This window comes from Lepidochelys olivacea, assembly GCF_965140295.1.
Source record: "Lepidochelys olivacea isolate rLepOli2 genome assembly, chromosome: 14".
Lineage (NCBI taxonomy): Eukaryota > Metazoa > Chordata > Testudines > Cheloniidae > Lepidochelys > Lepidochelys olivacea.
In genome coordinates, this window is record NC_140424.1 from 45,292,553 (window position 1) to 45,317,289 (window position 24,737).

Sequence of the window (24,737 nt, forward strand, 5' to 3'; positions counted from 1 at the left end):
GCCTGGGTTCTCTCCCGGCTCGGGGGGGATCGCAGGGCCGCCCGGACGCCTGGGTTCTCTCCCGGCTCGGGGGGGATCGCAGGGCCGCCCGGACGCCTGGGTTCTCTCCCGGCTCGGGGGGGAGCGGGGGTCGGGGGGGATCGCAGGGCCGCCCGGACGCCTGGGTTCTCTTCCGGCTCGGGGGGGATCGCAGGACCGCCCGGACGCCTGGGTTCTCTCCCGGCTCGGGGGGGAGCGGGGGTTGGGGGGGATCGCAGGGCCGCCCGGACGCCTGGGTTCTCTCCCGGCTCGGGGGGGAGCGGGGGTCGGGGGGGATCGCAGGGCCGCCCGGACGCCTGGGTTCTCTCCCTCACCCAGCCAGAACTCGCGGGACCGGTTCCCGAAGCCCTGGGCATAGGCCTGCCAGTCGCGCCAGAAATCCGTCTCGCCGTCCATGCGGCGCTGGAACACCTGGGGGGAGGCGGGGGGGGGGGGTCAGAGACACACGCTCGGCCCCGCTGCCCCCCCCGGGGCGGGTGTGTCCCCCCCGCAGGCCGCGCTGCCCCGGCCCCGCACTCACCAGCCAGCCGCCCCCGTCGGTCTCCATGTCGCAGTAGACCTGCAGGGGGCGCTGCCTGTCGCCCCCCAGGTAGATGGTCACCTCGCGGGAGGGGCCCGGCCCATTCAGCTGCTCCTCCACGCAGTCCCGGGGGAAGGGGTAGGTCAGCCAGACTGCGCGGAGAGGCGAGAATGGAACCCAGGAGTCCGGGACCCCAGCCCCACCCCCTCCAACCACTAGACCCCGCTCCCTTCCCCGAGCCAGGAGAGAACCCAGGCGTCCTGGCTCCCAGCCCCCTGCTCTAACCCACCAGCCCCCACTCCCCTCCCAGAGCCGGGATAGAACCCAGGAGTCCTGGATCCCAGCCCCCCCTGCTCTAACCCACCAGCCCCCACTCCCCTCCCAGAGCCAGGAGAGAACCCAGGAGTCCGGGATCCCAGCCCCACCCCCTCCAACCACTAGACCCCACTCCCCTCCCCGAGCCAGGAGAGACCCCAAGAGTCCTGGCTCCCAGCCCCCCGGCTGTAACCACCCACTAGCCCCCCCTCCCCCGAGCCAGGCTAGAACCCAGGCGTCCTGCGGCTCACCGGTGTTGAAGGAGGTGGCGATGGGGGCGCTGGGGAGGCCCCCCCGGATCGCCTGCACCCGGACCTGGTAGCGGCTGGACGGGCTCAGGTTGCTCAGCTGGTAGGAGGCTGCGTCTGAGCCCAGGGGAATCTCCTGGGGGGAGAGGGAGTGAGGGGGGGTGATGGGCCGGAGGGGGTGGGGGAGGGGCAGGGAGCAGCGATGGGGCTGGGGGCGGGATGTGGGGGGAGCCGGGGGGGAGGGTGGAGAGTGGGGCGGGGTGTTGGGGGGGCTGTGGCAAGGGTTGGGGAGGGAACGGGGGGGCTGAGCAGGCAGGGGGCTGGGGGGGGCTGGGGGTCCGGGTACCTGCGTTTGGCCAGAGGGTGTCTCGTAGCTGAGCAGGTAGCCGGTGGGGGGGACGCGTGGGGGCGTCCAGGAGAGCCGGGCGCTGCGGGGGGTCACGTCAGTGGCTTGCAGGTCCCGGGGGGCATCCAGCCCTGGGGGAGGGGAGAGTGAAACAGGGACCCCCCGACCTCCCCCCTCCCTGTGACCCCCCTCCCCCCACCGACAGCCCCCCTCCCCTCACTGCTTCCCCCACCCCTCCCCGTGACCCCCCTCCCCCCACCAACATCCCCTCCCCCTCCCCATGACCCCCCTCCCCCCACCAACAGCCTCCCTCCCCTCACTGCTTCCCCCACCCCTCCCCGTGACCCCCCTCCCCCCACCAACATCCCCCACCCCACCCCATGACCCCCCTCCCCCCACCAACAGCCTCCCTCCCCTCACTGCTTCCCCCACCCCTCCCCGTGACCCCCGCCCCCCTCCCTGCACCCTCCCATACCGGTGGTGAAGGTGGCATGGGCGGGGGAGCTGCGGTTGCCCCCCGTCACCCCGTGGACGCTGACCAGATACTCGGTGTCCAGCCGCAGCCCGGTCAGGGGGTGCTCGGCCCGGGCCCCGGGGAGCCGCACCGTCACCGCGGGGCCTGCGGGGAGAGCTGGGGTGAGGGGGGGCAGGCTGGAGGGGAGGGGTCCGGAGGGGGGGCTGGGGATCCCCACGTCTGAGCTGCCCCCAACACCCCCCCTGTGGATGCAATGCCGGCGTGGGGAGGCCGAAGGAGCCGGGCCGGGCGAGGGGCGACCGGGCCAGAGGGAGCCGATGGCCCAGGGCCCCGGAGATGCCCGCGCCGGCCGCCCGGACCCGGGGCAGGCGGGCGAAGGGCGCCGGGGCCCCGGGGACGGAGCCACCCGCCGGGGCGGGGAGCCAGCGAGAGCCGGGTGCAGGCCGGGGGAGGGGAGCAACGCCCTGCCCCCGCGCTCACCTTCGGGGGGTCCGTAGCTCAGCTCGTAGCTCTGGGCGGGGGCCCGGGGCGGGTTCCAGCGCAGCAGGGCCGAGGCCTCGGTGACGTTGACGGCACGCAGGTCCGAGGGGCCATCGGGGACTGCGGAGAGAGCACGGAGCGTCAGGGGGGCAGCCCCCGCTGAGGGGACCCAGGCGTCCGGCCGGTGGCATGGGGTGCTGGCCCCGGGGCAGGGGAGCAGACCCAGGTGTCCGGCGCTGGCCCTGGGGCAGAGGAGGGGACCCAGGCGTCCGGCCGGTGGCATGGAGTGCTGGCCCCGGGGCAGGGGAGCAGACCCAGGTGTCCGGCGCTGGCCCTGGGGCAGAGGAGGGGACCCAGGCGTCCGGCCGGTGGCATGGGGTGCTGGCCCCGGGGCAGGGGAGCAGACCCAGGTGTCCGGCGCTGGCCCTGGGGCAGAGGAGGGGACCCAGGCGTCCGGCCAGTGGCCCGGGAGCAGGGGAGGGGACCCAGGCATCCGGCCCTTACCTGTGGTGACGTAGCCCACCAGTGGCTCGCTCTCCTCGAAGCCCCGGACGGCCATGACGCTGACCTCATAGCTGGCCCCGGGGATCAGCCCCTCGAGCGTTGTCTGCAGCCGGGTGCCCGCGACCATCACGCTCTGCGGCTCCCCTGGGGCGACAGGCGGGTCAGGACGCGCTGGGGGCGGGGCCATGTGTCGGGGCCAGGGCACAGGGCCAGTAGGGGGCGCTGTTCTGCAGGCAGTTCTTGGGGGCTCTGGGGGCATTTTGGGGTGCTCAGTGTGGGGCGCTATGGGGGCGGTCACTGTGCAGCAGGGGCCAGCGGGGGAGGGCCAGGGGCCACAGTGTGGAAGCAGTGATGGGCGCTGTGGAGGGGGGTCGGTTTGGGACACTGTGGGGGGCAGCGAGGTGCACTGGGAGGAACTGGTTTGGGGTGTTGGGGAGGGCAGCAGGGGGCACTGTGGGGGGCCAGCGAGGGGCACTGTGGGGAGTCGGTTTGGAGTGTTGGGGAGGGCAGCAGGGGGCGCTGTGGGGGGCCAGCGAGGGGAGCTGTGGGGGGGAGCAGGGGGGTGCTGTGGGGCACTTACCCCCTTTGCTCAGCTGGAAGGACACCTTGTAGCGGTCGACATGGGTGGACGGGGCCCCCCAGGTCACCCCCACCGAGGTCTCACGGACATCGCTGAAGCGCAGGTCCCGGGGGCTCTCCAGCTCTGGGGAGACATGGGGGTCAGGGGGGCCCCATGGGCCCTCAGGCGGAGCCAACTGGGGGGCCCCTTCCCAGCATGACCACTGGGGGGAGAGCACCAGCCTGCAAAGCCCCGTCCCCGTCCCCCCCCCCAGCCGGGCGAGGGGGCTGAGACCCACCAGTGCCCCCCACCGTCACCCCCTGGCGCTCACCCATCCACCTGTCCCTCCCTCCCTCTGTCACGGGCTCCACACCCTCCATCTGTCCTACCCCCGCTACCCCCTCTCACCAGGGATGGGGCAGGGGGCAGCAGGGGGCTGTCACGCTACTGACTTGAACTGGGACCGTATAGAACATGGTTGCAACCAAGCTCCCGTCGTGGCCCCAGCTCTTGTGCAAAGGGGTGGGATGCGGTGTCTCGGAGGGGGTGAGGCTGGCCGGTTGGGATTATGCCGTCTGGGTGCAGGTGTCACGTTGTATTTAAAGATGCCGGCGTTAGCTCTGGCCTGTCTGCAGTTCACACGGGTGCTCTGCTCCTGGGGGACACCCCAGACAAGTGGGGGTCAGCTCTGCCCAGCCTGCTGGGTGGCCCATGAGCGACACCCCTGACCCACGGCGGACACGCCGGGGGACTCAGCCCGGCAGGCGGGGAGAGGCCTAAGGGCCGGACGCTGGGGTTGGCCGTTACTGGATGTCAGTGAGTCCATGTCACCAGCTCTTGCTCTCGTCTCTTTCTTTTCCTTTTACGAATAAACCTCGAGATTTTAGATTCAAAAGCGTTGGCCACAGCGTGATTCGGGGGTGAGATCTGACCTGTACATTGACCTGGGTCTGGGCTTGGTCCTTTGGGATCGAGGGAACCTCTTTTCTCTTTCTGGGGGAGTGGTTTTCATAACCACTCATCCCCATAACGAGGGGCGCTGGTGGGGAAACTGGGGTGTCTAAGGGAACTGCTCGTGTGACTCGTGGTTAGCGGTGGGGTGAGACCGAAGTCCTCTCCGGCTGGCGGGTTTGGTTTGCCTCGGGGTGCACAGAAACCCCAGGCCGGGGCTGTGACTGCCCCGCTCTGAGCGATTTGTCCTGAATTGGCCCCTCTCCGTGGGGTCCCGCCAGAACCAGCCTCGTTACAGGGGCGCTGGGCTGTGGGGCGGGGGCAGCACGGGGTGCTGGGACGAGGGGGCAGCTGGGCTCGGTGCCGCAGCGGGGGCCGTACCGAGGCTGCTGGTCTGTGCGGCCCCGTGGACGTTGGCCGTCTCCTCGCCCTGCCGCAGGCCGTACACTGCCAGGCCGTATTCGGTGCTGGGCCGCAGCCCCCGCAGCACGGCCGAGCGCTGGGCCCCCGGCACCGGCACCTCCTGGGCGGGCGCCGGCCCCAGCCCGGGCCCCCGGCCCGCGTCCCGGTACCGGATGAGGAAGGTGTCAAAGTTGCCCTCGGGCGCGTCCCAGCTCAGCCGCAGCGAGGTCGGGGTCACCTCGGAGATGAGCAGCTGGTCCAGCCGGGCGGGCGTCACGCTGGAGGCTTCCGGGAAGGCTGCGGGGGCAGGAGAGGGGTTAGGCTCCTGCAAGGGCAGGACAGGGTTAATTGTCCCTGGGGGAGATGGCACCGGGGGGGGGGGGGCGGGCTGGGGCCAGGCAAGAAGGGGTTAACTCTATCCCATCATGCACCTGGCCAGGAGCCCTGGGAGCAGGTTAGTTACTTTTGTCCCATGGGGCTCCGGTGCAGAGTGGAAAGGGTTAACTGCCGGGAGGGGCGGGGGGCGACGGAGGGAGGACAGGAATGGGGGGTCAGGAGCAGGGGTTAGGCCCAGAAGAGGAAGGGCCTGTCGCCACAGCTTGTCAGTGGCACAATGGGATCGTTAGCCCCGTGTTACAGGTGGGGAAACTGAGGCAAGGGGCAGTTATGGGGCTTTTTGCATGGTCACCCGGAAGGTCAGAGGCAGAGCTGGGAGAGAACCCAGGAGTCCTGGCTTCCAGCCCCCCTGCTCTAACCCACCACACCCCACTCCCCTCCCAGAGCTGGGAGAGAACCCAGGAGTCCAGGGTCCCAGCTGGGCCACGGAGGGAAGACCTGCGGAAGGAAGGGGGCTGGTAGATGTTGAGGGGCCCTGGCCGGCCGGCCCCCCGGCTCGCTGACCTGTGACGGCGTCGGTGGAGACAGGCCCGAGGCGCTTAGGGCCGGAGACGCCGTAGAGGTTGAACTTGTACTTGCGGGAGGGGAGCAGGTCGGACACGACGAGCGTGCGGGACGCCCCGTCCGCGGGCAGCGCCTGGGGTTTGCCCTCCCCGTCCCGGTACTGGAGGAGGAAGGAGTCGAAGGCCCCGGCCTGGACGGTCCAGGAGAGGCGGACGGAGTCTTTGGTGACCTCGGAGGTCGAGAGCTCCCCCAGCTTGGGCTGCGAGGCACCTTCCTCCTCCTCCTCGTCTTCCTCCTCCTGCCGGCCTGGGGAGAGGGGAGCAGCTCAGACCCGGCCCGGACCCCACGTCTCCAGACCCCACCCCTGTTTGGGATCGGGATGAAAGCTGCAAAACTTTGGCAAGCGGCCGAGAGGCCAGTCTCTTTGCAGGTGGCCTGACTGCTGCTGGGACGCGCCAGACCCAGCCGGCCCTGGGCCGTGGCGTGGGCAGGAGGGTGGATCAGAGCCGATTGCGGCCGGCGGCACAGAGCAGGGAGGGGAATTAGCCAGCCAGACAATCCCCACGGGCCAGGCCGGACTCTCCGTTCCTGGCTCACGTGAAACCCACACAGGCTGTTTCTGGATGAGCTCGCCGCTGGTTCTGCCCAGCGCGAACACAGGCCGGGGCGAGGGCCAGGGCTACGCGGCCCAGACCAGGGGTCCCAGGTCCCCTCGCCGAGCCCAAGGCTCCGTACGAGCCTGTTTCCTCGCCAGCGCTTCGAGAGGCGAGTCGGCATTTTCCCGTCTCAAAGCGCGTCCCTCGGACCCTCCCCCTGCCCCACGAGGCACAGGGACGTAGAGAAGGGGGCGATTCTATCCCATCATGCACCTGCCGGGGGGGGGGAAGGTGGGAGGAGAGAGCTGATAGCTGACCTGTGATGGCGTCGGTGGAGACGGGGCCGAGGCGCTTGCGGCCGGAGATGCCGTAGAGGTTGAACTTGTATCGGCGGGAGGGGGCCAGGTTGGCGACGGTGACCGTGCGGGATCCCCCGTCCACGGGCAGCGCCTGCGGGTTGCCGTCCGTGTCCCTGTACTGGAGGATGAAGGAGTCGAAGGTCCCTTCCTTCACAGTCCAGGACAGATCGAGGGAGTCATGGGTGATGTCAGAGGCCGAGAGCTGCCCCAGGCGGAGCCGTACCCCGGCTCCCTCCTCCCGCGGCGCTGTGGTTGGAGCAGAGTGGGAGGGTTAAGGGTGAGGTAACAGCCTGTGGGGCAAACAGAGGCAGCTTCCCCCACTGCAGAGCGATGGGATCAGGCTCTCTGCAAACTCAGGCAGTGTCACCTCTGATGTCCGGGGCAAGTGGCCCCTCTGTGGGGTGGAAATAGGGGAGCAAAGTGGCTGACAGAGGCAAGACCCCTTGGATGTGGCCTCTGGTGCTATGACTGCACCAAGCAAAGGGATGTGGAAGAGGGTGGTTGGGAGCGAAGGAACGTGGAAGGGGCCCTGGTGGAGGAGGGGACAGCCGGAGGGGTGGTGGGAAGAGAGGAGGAGTGAAAAAATGCCCAAGAGAAGAAAGGGGCAAAGGGAGACAAGGAGGGAAGGATCCCAGAGGAGGAAACGCCGCGCAGGGACAGGCGAGGTGGGAGAGTGGGAAGGCAGGGGAAAAGCAAATCAGTGAAGGTGGGTCCTGGGGAAGACCCTGCAGGGGGAGAAGGAAGGAGGCAGGCGCTGGCTGGGAACCTCCTCCCGGCAGCCGCTGACCTGTGACGGCGTCGGTGGAGACGGGGCCGAGGCGCTTGCGGCCGGAGATGCCGTAGAGGTTGAACTTGTATCGGCGGGAGGGGGCCAGGTGGGCGATGGTGACCGTGCGGGATCCCCCGTCCACGGGCAGCGCCTGGGGGTTGCCCTCCGCGTCCTTGTACTGGAGGAGGAAGGAGTCGAAGTTCCCAGCCTGGACGGTCCAGGAGAGCAGGGCGGAGTCGTGGGTGACGTCGGAGGCCGAGAGCTCCCCCAGGCTGGGTTGGGGGGCGGGTTCCTCCTTCCGTGGTGCTGCGGCTGGAACAGAGAGAGGGGGGTGAAGGGTGCGGCTGGGTTTGGGGGCAGTTTGCCGGGTCCTTGGGGGCAGGTAATTCCTAGCCAGAGGGGATCAACAGGGAGGATTAGCAGAGGGAGGGTGCAGGGAGCCCCAGGGACCGGCCCCAGGACACAGCCGGATCCTTCTGCTGGGTAGGAGAGCTGGGGAGAGACAGACGCACGGGGCATGTCTGCAAAGAGGATCCCGCATTCCTGGGTTCCCCGCGGCCACCCCGCCTCCGTGGAGGGGTCGGCCCAAACCTCGGTGAGAGCTGAGCTGAGATGGGAGGAGAGAGGGGGAAAGAAGAACAAGTGAGAGAGAAAGAGAAGGGGGTGAACTAAAGCCTCCAGCATCAATGGAAAAATCCCCATTGACACCCATCCAGCCCCATACACACCCATATCACCATCTTCATACGCTCCCCTCCAACCACCCATCCATGGCCAGTCACATCCATCTATCCAGGCACCCACGACCTTACCCACCATAGCCCTTGTACCTGCCCCCTGCAGAGGGGTTACCCAGACACGCACACCTCTGCCGTGAATCCCCCAAAACAGCCATCCATAAACTCCATCCATCCCCATCCCCATCCATCTATCCCCTTAGCCATCCATCCCCATACACATCCATTCATCTCTCCATCTCTCCTGCCATCTCTTCCCTTAGACATGTATTCGTCTATCTATCCATTGATGACCATCCCCTCCCTCCATCCATTCATCCCCATACAGAACCTTAATCAGTCTATCCATCCATGAGATCCCCTCCATCCATCCATCCCTCCGCCTCGATTTCCATACACAGACATCCATCTATCTATTCATTCATCCATGCACATTGATCCATCTGTCTGTCTGTCTATCCACCCATCCATCCCCATCCAAACTCCTCTATCTGTTGAATGGCTGGTAGACGGGGGGTGGAGGTTGGAGTCCGGGAAGCGGCTGGCAGCTGCTGTCCCCACCCACTGCAAAGCAAAGGGGGCGGGAGGGGACAGAGCCGGCGCCCCGGGTCCAGCCGCTGACCTGTGACGGCGTCGGTGGAGACGGGGCCGAGGCGCTTTCGGCCGGAGATGCCGTAGAGGTTGAACTTGTATCGGCGGGAGGGGGCCAGGTTGGCGACGGTGACCGTGCGGGATCCCCCGTCCACGGGCAGTGCCTGGGGTTTGCCCTCCGCGTCCTTGTACTGGAGGAGGAAGGAGTCGAAGTCCCCGGACTGGATGGTCCAGGAGAGCAGGGCGGAGTCGTGGGTGACGTCGGAGGCCGAGAGCTCCCCCAGGCTGGGCTGGGGGGCGGGTTCCTTCTCCCGCAACGCTGCGTCTGGAACAGAGAGAGGGGGGTGAAGTGGGAGGCTGGGGTGGGTTGCCGGGTCCTTGGGGGGGCGGGTAATTCCTAGCCAAAGGGGATCTGCAGAGAGGATTAGCGGGGGGAGGGTGCAGGGAGCCTCAGGGACCGGCCCCAGGACACAGCTGGGTCCTGCTGCTGGGAAGGAGAGCTGGGGAGAGACAGACGGATGGGGCATGTCTGCAAAGAGGATCCCGCATTCTGCAGTTGCCTGCGGCCACCCTGCCTCCGTGGAGGGGTCGGACCACAGCGACCAGCACAAATCTCAGTGAGAGCTGAGCTCAGACGGGAGGAGAGGGGGGAAGGAAGAACAAATGAGAGAGAAAGAGAAGGAGATGAACCAAAGCCTCCAGCGTCAATGGAAAGATCCCCAATGACACCCATCCAGCCCCAACCACTCCTCCAAACATCCCTCCATCCTCATATGCACCCATTCATCTATCTGTCCATCCATGACTATCCCTCCATCCCCATCCATGCCCATAGAGAGCCACCCATCTACACATCCATCCATCCCCACCAATCCCGATCGACAGCCATCCATCTATCTATTCACTCACTGATCCATGCACATCGCTCCAGTCAGTCAGTCTTCTCCATGCACATCAATCCAGCTGTCTAGACACCCCTCCATTCCCATCCAAACTCCTCCACACATTGAATGGCTGGTAGGCAGATTGTGGAGGTTGGAGTCTGGGAAGGGTCTTTCCAGGAAAGTCCCGGCTGGCAGCTCTTGTCCCCACCACGCTGCAAAGCAAAGTGGGTGGGAGGGGACGGAGCCGGCAGCCCCCGGAGCAGCCGCTGACCTGTGACGGCGTCGGTGGAGACGGGGCCGAGGCGCTTGCGGCCGGAGATGCCGTAGAGGTTGAACTTGTATCGGCGGGAGGGGGCCAGGTTGGCGACGGTGACCGTGCGGGATCCCCCGTCCACGGGCAGCGCCTGGGGGTTGCCCTCCGCGTCCTTGTACTGAAGGAGGAAGGAGTCGAAGGTCCCCTCCACGGTCCAGGAGAGCGGGATGGAGTCGTGGGTGACGTCGGAGGCCGAGAGCTCCCCCAGGCTGGGCTGGGGGGCGAGTTCCTCCTCCCGCGATGCCGCGGCTGGAACAGAGAGAGCGGGGTGAAGGGGGAAGCCAGCGTGGAGGGTGGCCCACTGGGACCTTGGGGGGCCTTGTTACTGCCAGCTAGAGGGGTTCAGCAGAGAGGATTGGTGTGGGGAGGGTGCAGGGTGCCCCAGAGACCAGCCCCAGGACAGTGACGGATCCTGCTGCTGGGAAGGAGAGCTGGGGAGAGACGGATGGATGGGGCATGTCTGCAAAGAGGATCCCACATTCCCATCTGGGTTCCTGAGGCCATCCCGCCTCCATGGAGGGGTTGGCCCAGAGCAACCGGCAGAAACCTCGGTGAGCGATGAGCTGAGACGGAAGGAAGAACAAACGAGAGAGAAAGAGAAAGGGATGAACTAAAGCCTCCAACATCAGTGGAAAGATCCCCGCTGACACCCATGCATCCCCAGAAACATCCTTACCACCATCTGCATATGCTCCCCCATCCATCCATCCCCATCCAAATCCATCCACCTACCTATCCATCCATCCTCGTAGACATCCATCCATCTACCACTCTATCCATCCATCCCCATCCAAATCCATCCACCTACCTATCCATCCATCCTCGTAGACATCCATCCATCTACCACTCTATCCATCCATCCCCACCAGTCTCCACAGAGAGCCGTCCAGCTCTCCATTCATTCATCCATTCATTCATCCGTGCACCTGTGACGAACTTGGGGATGTTTGTCGTGTTTTACATGAATAGCGTGTGCGTGCCTCAGTTTCCCTGTGTGCTGCATGTTTAACAAGGCGGTGGGAGGGGGTTGTTGTTGCCGAGGACCAGGTGTGACCTTGCCTGGCAGCCGGGACCACCAGACAATGGCCAGGAGATGGGGAACCCTAACAACTGGTGACCAAGACGCCCACCCCAGCTTGGCCATCAGCCGGTTCTGGCCAGTGGGAGGACAGTGGGCTGCGGAGAGACCCCGGTGACCTGACCAGCCGGTTCCAGCCAGAGGGAACAAAGGACGGAGGAGAGAGGGCCCCAGCGTCCAGTTTACCTGGGATGGAGGACAGAGGACAAAGGACAGGGGAGGAGCTGTTGGGGCCAGTGATATCAGCTGCCCAGCTGGGAAGCAGGGGGTCTCTGGGCTGGAGAGGGGGAGCAGGCAGAGCCCCCCTGGATGCAGGGGAGACTGGGATGCACTGGGCTGAGGGAGGCCAGGCCTGAGGCCGGAGAGTTTCCTGTGCTGGGTTCAGACGCTCAATAAACCCTCCTGTTTTACGCTGGCTGAGAGTTGCTCCGGTCTAGAGAACAGGGGAGCATCATCCCCTTTGGGGGGGGTGGAGGCCCGGGGGTTCAGAGCGAGGGGACTCCCTGAGGGGGCCCACAGCAGAGACAGGGGTGCTAAGGCTCAGAGAGGTGCGGTACCAGGACGTGGAGGGGCTGGACCCCGAAGAGAGGAGGGGCTGGACCCCGAAGGGCTGTCTCACTGAAGGGGGTTCCCTCCACGGACCACACAGGGCCAAGAGTGGGCACGACCTGGGAGTCCGTGACACCAGCCCATACACAGTGACGCATTCACTCCATCAGCCCGACACACATCGATCCCTCTGTCCATCCATCCACACTCCTCCACCCACTGAATGGCCGGGAGGAGGGTTGTGGAGGTTGGAGTCTGCGAAGCCTCTTCCCAGGAAGGTCCCAAATGCCAGCTCTTGTCCTCACCGCGCTGCAAAGCAAAGGGGGCGGGAGGGGACGGAGTCGGCACACCCGGGAGCAGCCGCTGACCTGTGACGGCGTCGGTGGAGACGGGGCCGAGGCGCTTGTGGCCGGAGATGCCGTAGAGGTTGAACTTGTATCGGCGGGAGGGGGCCAGGTTGGAGACGGTGACCGTGCGGGATTCCCCATCCACGGGCAGCGCCTGGGGTTTGCCCTCCGCGTCCTTGTACTGGAGGAGGAAAGAGTCGAAGGTCCCGGCTTGGATGGTCCAGGAGAGCAGGGCGGAGTCGTGGGTGACGTTGGAGGCCGAGAGCTCCCCCAGGCTGGGCTGGGGGGTGGGTTCCTCCTCCCGCGGTGCCGCGGCTGGAACAGAGAGAGGGGGGTGAAGCGCATGGCCAGCAGGAACACTTGCCGGGTCCTTGGGGGAGCTGGTTATTGCCAGCCAGAGGGGATCAGCAGAGAGAATTAGCAGGGGAGGGCGCAGGGAGCCCCAGGGACCGGCCTCAGGACACAGCGGATCCTGCTGCTGGGAAGGAGACTTGGGGACAGACAGACGCACGGGGCATGTCTCCAAAGAGAGTCCTGCATTCCAAGGTTCCCCGCGGCCATCCCGCCTCCGTGGAGGGGTCGGCCCAGAGCGACCGGCACAAAACTCGGTGAGAGCTTAGCTGAGATGGGAGGAGAGAGGGGGAAGGAAGAACAAATGACAGCAAGAGAGAAGGGGGTGAACCAAAGCCTCCGTCAATGGAAAGATCCTCACTGACACCCATCCAGCCCAACACAAACCTATACAGCCATCGATCACCATATCATACAGCCATCCAGCCACGCATCTATCATCATACTCACCGTGTCCCATTGCTCACAATGCCACCTGGCCACACATCTACCCATGAATCCCCCAAAATACCCATCCATCCCCACACACATCCACCCACCTTACCGTCTGTATGTCCACCCCCATATATGTCCATTCTCTATCCATTCATTACCATCGTCTCCATCCATCCATCCATCCATCCCCATACAAATCTATCCATTCAATTAACCTGCCCAAGACACATTGATCCAGTTGTCTGTCTATCCATCTATCCATCCATCCCCATCCACACTCCTCTCTCTACCCATTGAGTGGCCGGCAATCTGCTTATGGAGGCTGGAGGATTGGAAGTGTCTTCCTGGGAAGGTCCTGACCCAGTGGTCGGCGTTTCTGACACTGCAAAACAAAGCGGGGTGGGAAAGGGGCTGGTACCCCGGGTCCAGCTGCTGACCTGTGATGGCGTCGGTGGAGACGGGGCCGAGGCGCTTGCGGCCAGAGATGCCGTAGAGGTTGAACTTGTATCGGCGGGAGGGGGCCAGGTTGTTGATGGTGACCCTGCGGGATGCCCCGTCGTTGGGCAGCACCTGGGGTTTGCCCTCCGCGTCCTTGTACTGGAGGAGGAAAGAGTCAAAGGTCCCCTCCACGGTCCAGGAGAGCAGGGCGGAGTCATGGGTGATGTCGGAGGCCGAGAGCTCCCCCAGGCTGGGTTGGGGGGCAGGTTCCTCCTCCCGCGGCACCGCGGCTGGAAGAGAGGGAGGGGGGTGAAGGACGGCGGGCAGGGCAGCTCGCTAGGTCCTTGGTGGGGCCGGGTAATTCCTAGCCAAAGGGGATCTGTAGGGAGGATTGGTTGGGGGAGGGTGCAGGGAGCACCAGAGACCGACCCCAGGACACAGCCGGATCCTCCTTCTGGGAAGGAGAGCTGGGGACAGATGGATGGGGCATATCTGGACAGAGGATCCCACATTCCTGGGCTCCCCACGGCCATCCCGCCTCCATGGAGCGGTCAGCCCAGAGCAACCAGCAGAAATCTCGGTGAGAGCTTAGCTGAGATGGGAGGAGAGAGGGGGAAGCAAGAACAAGTGAGAGAGAAAGAGAAGGGGGTGGATCAAAGCCACCAACACCAATGGAAACATTCTCACTGGCACCTATCCAGCCCCAGAAATGACCATACCATCTTCATACGCTCCCCCATCCATCCATCACCCATGGCTAGTCACATCCATCTATCCTGGCATCCATGACCTTACCCAGCATAGCCCTTGTAGCTGCCCCCTGCAGAAGGGTTACCCAGACACGCACACCTCTGCCGTGAATCTCCCAACACACCCATCCAATTCCGTAAACTCCATCCATCCCCATATGCATCCATTCATCTATCCATCCATTCCATCCCCATTCATCGATCCATCTCCATCCATCCATCTCCATATGCATCCATTCATCTCCTTATCCATCCCTCCCCATACGCATCCATTCATCTATCCAGCTGCTCCATCCCTATCCATCCACATCCATCCCCTCCATCCATTCATCTATCCATCAGCTCCATCCCCATCCAACCCCATCCACATCCATCCATCCATCCATCCCCATCCATCCATCTCCTTATCCATCCATCCATCCATCCATCTCCTTTTCCATCCATCCCCATCGATCCATTTCCTTATCCATCCATCCCCATCCCTTCATCTATCAATCCATGACCATCAATCCATCCATTCCCACCCTTACCAGTAGACATCCATCCATCTGCTCAGCCATCCATCCATCCATCCCTCCCTCCCTCCCCATACACATTCATCCATCCATCCATTCATGACCTTCCCCATCCATCCATCCCCACTGATCCCTATAAACAGCCATCCATGTATCTTTTCATTCATTCATTCATTCATTAACCCCATAGTCATCTATCTATTAATTCAGTCTGCTTCATACACACTGATCTATCTGTCTGTCTGTCAATCCACCCATTCACCTCCATCCACACTCCTCCACCCACTGAATGGCCGGTAGGCGGGTTGTGGAGGTTGGAGTCTGGGACGTGTCTTCCCAGGAAGGTCCCGGCTGGCAGCCGCTGTCCCCACACACTGCAAAGCAAAGGGGGCAGGAGGGGAAGAGGCCGGCACCCCCAGAGCAGCCGCTGACCTGTGACGGCATCGGTGGAGATGGGGCCAAGGCGCTTGCGGCCGGAGATGCCGTAGAGGTTGAACTTGTATCGGCGGGAGGGGGCCAGGTTGGTGACGGTGACCGTGCGAGATCCCCCGTCCACGGGCAGCGCCTGGGGTTTGCCCTCCGCATCCTTGTACTGGAGGAGGAAGGAGTCGAAGGTCCCCTCCTCCATGGTCCAGGAGATCAGGGCGGAGTCGTGGGTGACGTCGGAGGCCGAGAGCTCCCCCAGGCTGGGCTGGGGGGCAGGTTCCTCTTCCCGTGGTGCTGTGGTGGGAACAGAGAGAGGGGGGTGAAGGGTGTGGCCAGGGTCAGGGGGCGGCTCACTGCATCCTTGGGAAGCCAGGTTATTCCCAGTGAGAGGGGATCTGCAGAGACAATTAGTGAGGGGAGGGTGCAGGGAGCCCTAGGGCCCCTCCCCGGGACAGTGACGGATCCTGCTGCTGGGAAGGAGAGCTGGGGACAGACGGACGGGGCATGTCTGCAAAGAGGATCCCACATTCCTGAGTTTCCCGCAGTCATCCCGCCTCCATGGAGGGGTCGGCCCAGGGCAACCGGCGCAAACTTTGGTGAGAGCTGAGTTGAGGCGGGAGGAGAGAAGGGGAAAGGAAGAACAAATGAGAAAGAAAGAGAAAAGGGTGAACCAAAGCCTCCAACATCAATGGAAAAATCCCCATTGACACCCATGCGGACCTAGATACTCCTCCATCCTTTCATCCCCATACATACCCATCTACCCAGCCAGCCATTCCCTTCCCATCCATCCGTTCCCATGAAGGCCCAAGGTCCATCCATCCATTCACACACATCCTTCTATGCAGCCATTCGTCCCGCCATCCTTTCAAACACACCCATCCATCTATCTATGAATCATTTCTTCCATTCCTGGAGACGCCCCTCTATCCATCCATCCGCACACACCCCACTCTCTATCTGCTGAAGGGTCGGCAGCCAGGGTCGTAGATGCCTGAGGCTCACAAGTGTCTTCCTTAGAAGGTCCTGGCCCAGTGGCCGGCGCTCCTGACCCTGGAAAGCAAAGGGGGCGGGAGGGGACGGAGCCGGCGCCCTTGGAGCAGCCGCTGACCTGTGACGGCGTCGGTGGAGACGGGGCCGAGGCGCTTGCGGCCGGAGATGCCGTAGAGGTTGAACTTGTATCGGCGGGAGGGGGCCAGGTTGGCGACGGTGACCGAGCGGGATCCCCCGTCCACGGGCAGCGCCTGGGGTTTGCCCTCCGCATCCTTGTACTGGAGGAGGAAGGAGTCAAAGGTCCCCTCCTCTACGGTCCAGGAGATCAGGGCGGAGTCGTGGGTGACGTCGGAGGCCGAGAGCTCCCCCAGGCTGGGCTGGAGGGCGGGTTCCTCCTCCCGTGGCCCCGCAGCTGGAACAAAGTTGGGTGCGGATTCGATGAACGATTCCTTGGGGACTCGCCGCAGAGGGGAAATAGGGGGCAGAAGCGTCAGGGAGAGCTGGGTGATGGGGTTGGGGGGCACCGGGACTGATGGGAACAGCCTGTGGATGCAAAGCATTGGGGAAGACCCCCATCCCGTCCCACCCAGACATCCTGCGGGCTGGTCCGAGGTGCTCTGGGCTGACACATCTCCTAGCGCGTGAACCCAAAGGGCCCCCAGCCCCCACGGTCAGAGAGCTCAGGCTGTTCAGCCCCTTGGAGAGACGACTGAGGGTTGCCTCAAATTGTGACCCCTCGGGGAGAAAAGCCGCGACAACCCCCCAGGCTCCGCCAGGCTCTGTAACCCAGCAGAGACGCGCAGAACATGACCCAGGGGCTGGACACAAACGCAGACGAACCCCACTCAGAAATTTGGCCCACGCTCCCCAGTGTGGGGAATTGCTCTTCCCTGGGAAGCCATGTCCTCTCCACCTCCGCACAGCTGCAGACCCAACCCGGCTGCCTCGCTAGGACACGCGTTAGCCAAGCCTCAGTGTCTGGGCTCAGTACGGAGGGAACTGGGGGACATTCTCTGGCCTGTGGTGTACAAGGGTCAGACGGGACAATCAGCCCGGTCCCTTCTGGCCTTATCCTCCAGTAACCCTGCCTGGAACCTGGCAGGTGCAGACCAGTTGCAGGAGGGAAGGGTGTGGCGGGGATGCCGGGACATCAGTCTGCAAGCACAGGGCTGGGACGTTTAGCCGTGAGCTGCCTGAATAAAGAGCCAGCTGAGGTTAGTAACCCTCCTGTGACACCCTGTACCCCATGTTCACACCTTTATACAGTTATGATATATTTTGTACAAAGGATGCCTTGTGAGGTATCATTTGAAAACTCATAATCTGCTGGACATCATTGTCCTGTTAAGCTGTGTATAACAGCACTGTGTGTAAAGCTATGTATGATTGTTATTGAAACATGTTGCAGTTCTGGGTAATGCCAACAAACCCATTTTTCAGAGCCAAAGACACACTGGCAACCCCAGACAGGCATCAACACAGTCAAGTGGGCTGTCGCTTACTTAATCGGACATTCTCCAGCAAGGGGAGAGGTGTAAAAAAGAAATTTACAATTCAAATGAAGGATAGTTTGGAGCTCACATAGGTAATGGAACTGCCGGCCCCCATGACCCAGAGAAGATCTTTCCAGCACAAAGGACGGGCATATAAGAAGGGAGGGAAATGTCCCTAGCCTCTCCACCTTACAGCTCTCTGCTCATCACATCAACGCACACCTGAAGAATACTGAACAAAGGGGACTGGTCCCAGTCTGAAAGGGAATCCTACCTGTGAACTGGCTGCAGCATCTGGTGTGGCGAGAAAACCAGTTACTTCAAATCCTATTGAGCTTGGCAAAGTTGAGGAATTAGCTTGCGTGTTTATTTCTTTATTTCTTTTGTAACCAGTTCTGACTTTTATGCCCTACCCTTTCTAATCACCTGAAATCTAGTTAAAAAACTTGTTTTATTGTCTTGTCTAAACCAGCGTGTTTGCCTGAAGTGTTTGGGAGACTCCCTGCCCAGGTCAATGGGGCTGGGGCAACGGCGGATGATGTCTGAGCTTGTACCGTCCCGTGGATTATAGAATGGCACGAGATGCACATTCTGGGGGCAAGGCTGGGATGGAGGGACACGCGGGTGTCACCCTGTATCTATTCACGGGTGGCTGGGCACAGCAGTCTTGCATTCAGCTGGGAGTGACTTTACACGCTAGTGGTTGTTCACAGCAAAGCAGTGTAAAAGGCAGCCCAGGCTGGTGGCTGAAGGGAATCCAGGGGTCCAGGCTGCACCCTGAGGAACGTCACACATGGTGATTACCCGGCATGCCACTCAGGGAGCACACACCTCGCCATATTCCCGGAAAGAAAGGGGGTGACCCAAAGCCACTAACACCAGTAGAAAGATCCCCACTGACACCTATCCATCCCCACACACTCCTCCATCCACCCCTCCCACCATCCCCCCATCCCCACACACACCCATCCGTCCATCCCTGGGGACACCTGTAGATCCTTCCCCGTACACATCCAACGCAAACCAACCCAACTCTGCATCCATCCTTCCCGTACATATTAACTGGCATCTCTATCCATCCACCCGACCCCCCATTCTTCCCCCCACGACCCCCTCTCTATCCGTCCAAACGCCCCCCCATTCTTCCCCCCACGACCCCCTCTCCATCCATGGATGGCTAATAACTGGGTCATGGAGGTGGAGTCTGGAAAGTATCTTCCTAGGAAGGTCCTGGCCCAGCGGACGGCGTCCCTGACACTGCAAAGCAAAGAGGGCAGGAGGGGAAGGAGCCGGCACCCCCGGGAGCAGCCGCTGACCTGTGACGGCGTCGGTGGAGACGGGGCCGAGGCGCTTGCGGCCGGAGATGCCGTAGAGGTTGAACTTGTATCGGCGGGAGGGGGCCAGGTTGGCGACGGTGACCGTGCGGGATCCCCCGTCCACGGGCAGCGCCTGGGGTTTGCCCTCCGCGTCCTTGTACTGGAGGAGGAAGGAGTCGAAGGTCCCCTCCTCCAGGGTCCAGGAGAGCGGGATGGAGTCGTGGGTGACGTCAGAGGCCGAGAGCTCCCCCAGGCTGGGCTGGGGGGCGGGTTCCTCCTCCCGCGGTGCTGCGTCTGGAACAGAGAGAGGGGGGTGAAGGGTGCGGCCAGGGTAGGGGGCAGCTCGCTGGGTCCTTGGGGTGCTGGGTTATTCCAAGCGAGATGGGACCTGAAGAGAGGATTAGCGGTGGGAGATTTCAGGGAGCCCCGCGACTGGCCCCAGGACACAGCTGGATCCCGCTTCCAGGAAGGAGAGCTGGGGACACACAGACAGACAGACAGATGTGGCATGTCTGCAAGGAGGATCCCACATTCCCAGGTTCCCCAAGGCCATCCCGCTTCCCGCGAGGGGTGGGCCCAGAGCGACTGGCACAAACCTCAGTGACAGCTGAGCTGAGATGGGAGGAGAGAGGGGGAAGGAAGAAGAAATGAGAGAGAAAGAGAAGGGGGTGAACCAAAACCACCAATGTCAATGGAAAGATCCCCAGTCACACCTATCCAGCCCCAGACACTCCTCCCTCCATGCATCCATCCTCATATACAACCATTCATCTATCTGTCCATCCGTGACCATCCCCTCCATCCCCATCTATACCCATAGACAGCCATTCATCTACCTATCCATCCATCCATTCATCCATCCAGCTATTCATCCATCCATCCATCTACATTAATCCCCATAGACAGCCATCCAGCCCCCGACATGCCTCTATCCATCTCTCCACCCTCATACACACTAATTTATCTATTTATCCATCCATCACCTTCACCATCCAACACCATCTATACCCTTAGAAAACCATTGTTCCATCTACCTATCCATCCATTCCCATCCTCATCCATCCATCTCCATCCATCCCCATCCATCCATCCTCACCCATCCCCATACATAGTCATCCGTCTATTCATTTATCCATGCATCCCATACACATCGATCCATAAATTCAGTCTGCTCCATGCACTTCGATCCATCTGTCTGTCTATCCACCCATCTATCCCCATCCAAACTCCACCCATTGAATGGCCGGTAGACGAGTTGTGGAGGTTGGAGTCTGGGAAGCATCTTCTCAGGAAGGTCGCAAATGGCAGCTCTTGTCTCCACCATGCTGCAAAGCAAAGGGGGCAGGAGGGGATGGAGCCGGCACCCCCAGAGCAGCCGCTGACCTGTGACGGCATCGGTGGAGACGGGGCCGAGGCGCTTGCGGCCGGAGATGCCGTAGAGGTTGAACTTGTATCGGCAGGAGGGGGCCAGGTTGGTGATGGTGACCATGCGAGATTCTCCATTCACGGGCAGCGCCTGGGGTTTGCCCTCCGCGTCCTTGTACTGGAGGAGGAAGGAGTCGAAGGTCCCAACTTGGACAGTCCAGGAGAGCAGGGCGGAGTCATGGGTGACGTCGGAGGCCGAGAGCTCCCCCAGGCTGGGCTGGGGGGCGGGTTCCTCCTCCCGCGGTGCCACGGCTGGAACAGAGAGAGGGGGGTGAAGGACGGCGGGCAGGGCAGCTCGCTAGATCCTTGGTGGGGCCGGGTAATTCCTAGCCAAAGGGGATCTGTAGAGAGGATTAGCGGGGGGAGGGTGCAGGGAGCACCAGAGACCGGCCCCAGGACACAGCCAGATCCTCCTGTTGGGAAGGAGAGCTGGGGACAGACAGACAGACGGGGCATGTCTGCAAAGAGGATCCCACTTTCCCCGCAGCCATCACACCTCCGTGGAGGGGTTGGCCCAGAGTGACCAGCACAAACCATGGGCAGAGCTGAGCTCAGACGGGAGGAGAGGGGGGAAGGAAGAACAAATGAGGGAGAAAGAGAAGGGGGTGAACCAAAGCCACCAACATCAATGGAAAGATCCCGACTGATACCCATCCAGCCCCATACACACGCCTCCATCCCTCCAACTTCATACACACCCATTCATCTATCTGTCCATCCATGACCATCTCCTCCATCCCCATCTATGTCCCTAGACAGCCACGCATCTACACATCCATCCATTCACCATCTCCACCAATCCCCATAGACAGGCATCCAGCTCCAGACACTTCTCCATCCAGCCCTGCATCTTCATACACACCCATTCATCTATTTATCCATCCATACCATCCCCATCCAACACCATCCATACCCTTAGACAGCCCTCAATTGATCTATCTATCCATCCATCCATCCCCACCCACAGCCATTCATCTGTCTATTCACTCACTGATCCATGCACCCCACAGACATCGATCCATTCAGTCAAACTGCTCCAAACACATCGATCCAGGTGCCTGTCTGTCTATCCACCAAACCATATGCTTCCATCTGTTGAGTGGCCAGTCGATGGGACGTGGAGGTGGGAGTCTAGGACGTGTCTTCCCAGGAAGGTCCCTGCTGGCAGCTGTTGTCCCCACCACACTGCAAAGCAAAGGGGGCGGGAGGGGAAGGACCTGGTGCCCCGGGTCCAGCCGCTGACCTGTGACGGCGTCGGTGGAGACGGGGCCAAGGCGCTTGCGGCCGGAGATGCCGTAGAGGTTGAACTTGTATCTTCGGGAGGGGGCCAGGTTGGTGACCGTGACCGTGCGGGATCCCCCGTCCACGGGCAGTGCCTGGGGTTTGCCCTCCGTGTCCTTGTACTGGAGGAGGAAGGAGTCAAAGTCCCCGGCCTGGACGGTCCAGGAGAGCAGGATGGAGTCGCTGGTGACATCGGAGGCCGAGAGCTCCCCCAGGCTGGGCTGGGGGGCGGGTTCCTCCTCCCGCGGTGCCGCGGCTGGAACAGAGAGAGGGGGGTGAAGGATGTGGTTGGGGTGCAGGGTGGTTTGCCAGGTCCTTGGGGGCGGCGATATTCCTGGGCAGAGGGGATCTGGAGAGAGGATTAGCAGAGGGAGGGTGCAGGGAGCCCCAGGTATCGGCCCCAGGACACAGCCAGACCCTGCTGCTGGGAAGGAGAGCTGGGGACAGACAGACGGACGGGGCAAATCTGCAAAGAGGATCCCACATTTCCACATTCTCCGCGGCCATCCCGCCTCCATGGAGGGGTTGGCCCAGAGTGACCGGCACAAACCATGGGCAGAGCTGAGCTGAGACGGGAGGAGAGAGGGGGAAGGAAGAACAAACGAGAGAGAAAGAGAAGGGGGTGAACCAAAGCCTCCAGCATCAATGGGAAGATCCCCATTGATACCCATCCATCCCCAACCACTCCTCGAAACATCCCTCCATCCTCATACACACGCATTCATTTATTTATTTATTCATTCATCCCCGTCCCCATCCCATATCATCCATACCCTTAGACAGCCATCCATCTACCTATCTATTGTGATACGGGGGGGCCAGGGAGCAGTGGGGGAGTGGTCAAGGGGAGATATATAAGCCCTAGGCTAATTGAGGCCTGGTTCCCTGTAGACGAGGGAGGGTGGCTACAGGTTAATTGGAGCACCTGAGGTCAATTAAACCCTGTCAGGAACCTAATAAAACCCCCTGCTTCAGGCAGTCAGAGGAGGAGGAGGAAGGAGAGAGGACTGGAGCTTGGAGGAGCGTTGAGAGATTTGGAAGACCTGAGAACTGAAGTAAGGGAGACCCTGCCCCAGCAGGACAGGGAGACTCCCTTCCCCACAGCATCTAAGGGCCGAGGGTAACCCCACCTAAGGGGGATGAGGGTAAGAAACCCGCAAGGGCTGAGAGGGGCTGGGGCTGGGGCTTAGAGGGAGGAGCAAGTTTCCCTCCCCCATTTCCCTCCTCTACCGCCTTCCCGGCCTAGAAGCGGGGCCCTCAGCACCCAAGAGCAGGGGCAAGGGGTGACATCTTAGCCCCTCCCCAAGAAAAGCGCAGAACCCACCATATAAACATCGGCCTTCTTGCCACACTATCCATCCATCCATCCATCCCCATAGACAGCCATCCATCTATCCATACAATCATTGATCCAGTCACCCCATACATATTGATCCATTCGTTCAGTCTGCTCCATGGACATCAATCCGTCTGTCTATCCACTCAGCCATCCCCATCCAAAGTCCTCTATCTGTTGAATGGCTGGTAGACGGGTTGTGGAGGTTGGAGACTTGGAAGCATCTTCCCAGGAGGTCCTGGCTGGCAGCAAAGCAAAGGGGGCGGGTGGGGAAGGGGCCAGCACCCCCGGGAGCAGCTGCTGACCTGTGACGGCATCGGTGGAGACGGGGCCGAGGCGCTTGCGGCCGGAGATGCCGTAGAGGTTGAACTTGTAACGGCGGGAGGGGGCCAGGTTGGCGACGGTGACCGTGCGGGATCCCCCATCCACGGGCAGCGCCTGGGGGTTGCCCTCTGCGTCCTTGTACTGGAGGAGGAAGGAGTCGAAGGTCCCCTCCTCCACGGTCCAGGAGAGCGGGATGGAGTCGTGGGTGACGTCAGAGGCCGAGAGCTCCCCCAGGCTGGGCTGGGGGGCGGGTTCCTCCTCCCTCGGTGCTGCGGCTGGAACAGAGAGAGGGGGGTGAAGGGTGCAGCCGGGATATGTGGTGGCTCTCTGTGTCCTTGGGGGGCTGCTTTATTCCAAACGAGAGGGGACCAGTGGATAGGATTAGCGACAGAGGGTGCAGGGAGCCCCAGGGACCAGCCCCAGGACACAGCTGGATCCTGCTTCCGGGAAGGAGAGCTGGGGACAGACAGACAGATGTGGCATGTCTGCAAGGAGGATCCCACATTCCCACCTGGGTTCCCGGGGCCATCCCGCCTCCATGGAGGGGTCGGCCCAGAGTGACCAGCACAAACCATGGTAAGAGCTGAGCTGAGAGGGGAGGAGAGAGAGGGAAGGAAGAACAAATGACAGAGAAAGAGAAGGGGGTGAACCAAAGCCACCACCATCAATGGAAAGATCCCCATTTACACCCATCCAGCCCCAGAAACGCCCATACCCGTCTAGCCCCAACCACTTCTCCAAACATCCCTCCGTCCTCATACACACCCATTCATCTATCTGTCCAGCCGTGACCATCCCCTTCATCCCCATCCATGCCCACAGACAGCCACCCGTCTACACATCCATCCATTCATCCACCTACCCATCCATCCATTCATCTCTATCCATCCCCACCAATCCCCATAGACATCCATTCATCCATCTATCCATCCATGACCATCCCCTCCATCCGTCCATTCATCCCTCCATCTCCCCATAGACAGCCATCCATCTATCTATTCACTCATTGATCCATGCACCCCAAGCACATGGCTCCAGTCAGTCAGTCTGCTCCATGCACATCAATCCAGCTGTCTAGCCACCCCTCCATTCCCATCCAAACTCCTCCACCCATTGAATGGCTGGTAGGTGGATTGTGGAGGTTGGAGTCTGGGACGTGTTTTCCCAGGAAGGTCCCGGCTGGCAGCAAAGCAAAGGGGGCGGGTGGGGAAGGGACCAGCACCCCCGGGTCCAGCCGCTGACCTGTGACGGCGTCGGTGGAGACGGGGCCGAGGCGCTTGCGGCCGGAGATGCCGTAGAGGTTGAACTTGTATCGGCGGGAGGGGGCCAGGTTGGTGACGGTGACCGTGCGGGATCCCCCATCCACGGGCAGCGCCTGAGGTTTGCCCTTCGCGTCCTTGTACTGAAGGAGGAAGGAGTCGAAGTCCCCAGCCTGGACGGTCCAGGAGAGCAGGGCGGAGTCATGGGTGACATCGGAGGCCGAGAGCTCCCCCAGGCTGGGCTGGGGGGCGGGTTCCTCAACCCGCGGCATCGCGGCTGGAACAGAGAGAGGGGGGTGAAGGGCGCGGCTGGGGTAGAGGGAGGCTCACTGAGTCCTTGGGGGCCAGGTAATTCCTAGGCAGAGGGGATCAGCAGAGAGGATTAGCGGAGGGAGGGGGCAGGGAGCCCCACAGACCAGCCCCAGGACACAGTC

At 62.3% G+C, this 24,737-nt stretch overlaps 1 protein-coding gene across 1 annotated transcript in view; it reads right to left on the reverse strand.

The window, feature by feature from the left end:
* Window positions 1–24,737, reverse strand: part of TNXB (tenascin XB) — a gene marked incomplete at its 5' end in the record, with an annotated part of 92,253 nt that overhangs the window by 5,219 nt on the left and 62,297 nt on the right. Inside the window, 23 exons of the mRNA XM_084648109.1 lie at window positions 354–450; window positions 560–711; window positions 1,126–1,258; window positions 1,469–1,599; window positions 1,944–2,087; window positions 2,424–2,543; window positions 2,928–3,071; window positions 3,508–3,630; window positions 4,819–5,136; window positions 5,740–6,045; window positions 6,653–6,940; window positions 7,482–7,775; window positions 8,823–9,116; window positions 9,947–10,237; window positions 11,984–12,277; window positions 13,186–13,476; window positions 14,883–15,170; window positions 15,988–16,398; window positions 18,679–18,972; window positions 20,062–20,355; window positions 21,347–21,640; window positions 23,026–23,313; window positions 24,287–24,580. Of these exons, the coding sequence (XP_084504235.1) occupies window positions 354–450; window positions 560–711; window positions 1,126–1,258; window positions 1,469–1,599; window positions 1,944–2,087; window positions 2,424–2,543; window positions 2,928–3,071; window positions 3,508–3,630; window positions 4,819–5,136; window positions 5,740–6,045; window positions 6,653–6,940; window positions 7,482–7,775; window positions 8,823–9,116; window positions 9,947–10,237; window positions 11,984–12,277; window positions 13,186–13,476; window positions 14,883–15,170; window positions 15,988–16,398; window positions 18,679–18,972; window positions 20,062–20,355; window positions 21,347–21,640; window positions 23,026–23,313; window positions 24,287–24,580 (5,583 nt within the window). The remainder of the gene's footprint in view (window positions 1–353; window positions 451–559; window positions 712–1,125; window positions 1,259–1,468; window positions 1,600–1,943; window positions 2,088–2,423; window positions 2,544–2,927; window positions 3,072–3,507; window positions 3,631–4,818; window positions 5,137–5,739; window positions 6,046–6,652; window positions 6,941–7,481; window positions 7,776–8,822; window positions 9,117–9,946; window positions 10,238–11,983; window positions 12,278–13,185; window positions 13,477–14,882; window positions 15,171–15,987; window positions 16,399–18,678; window positions 18,973–20,061; window positions 20,356–21,346; window positions 21,641–23,025; window positions 23,314–24,286; window positions 24,581–24,737) is intronic.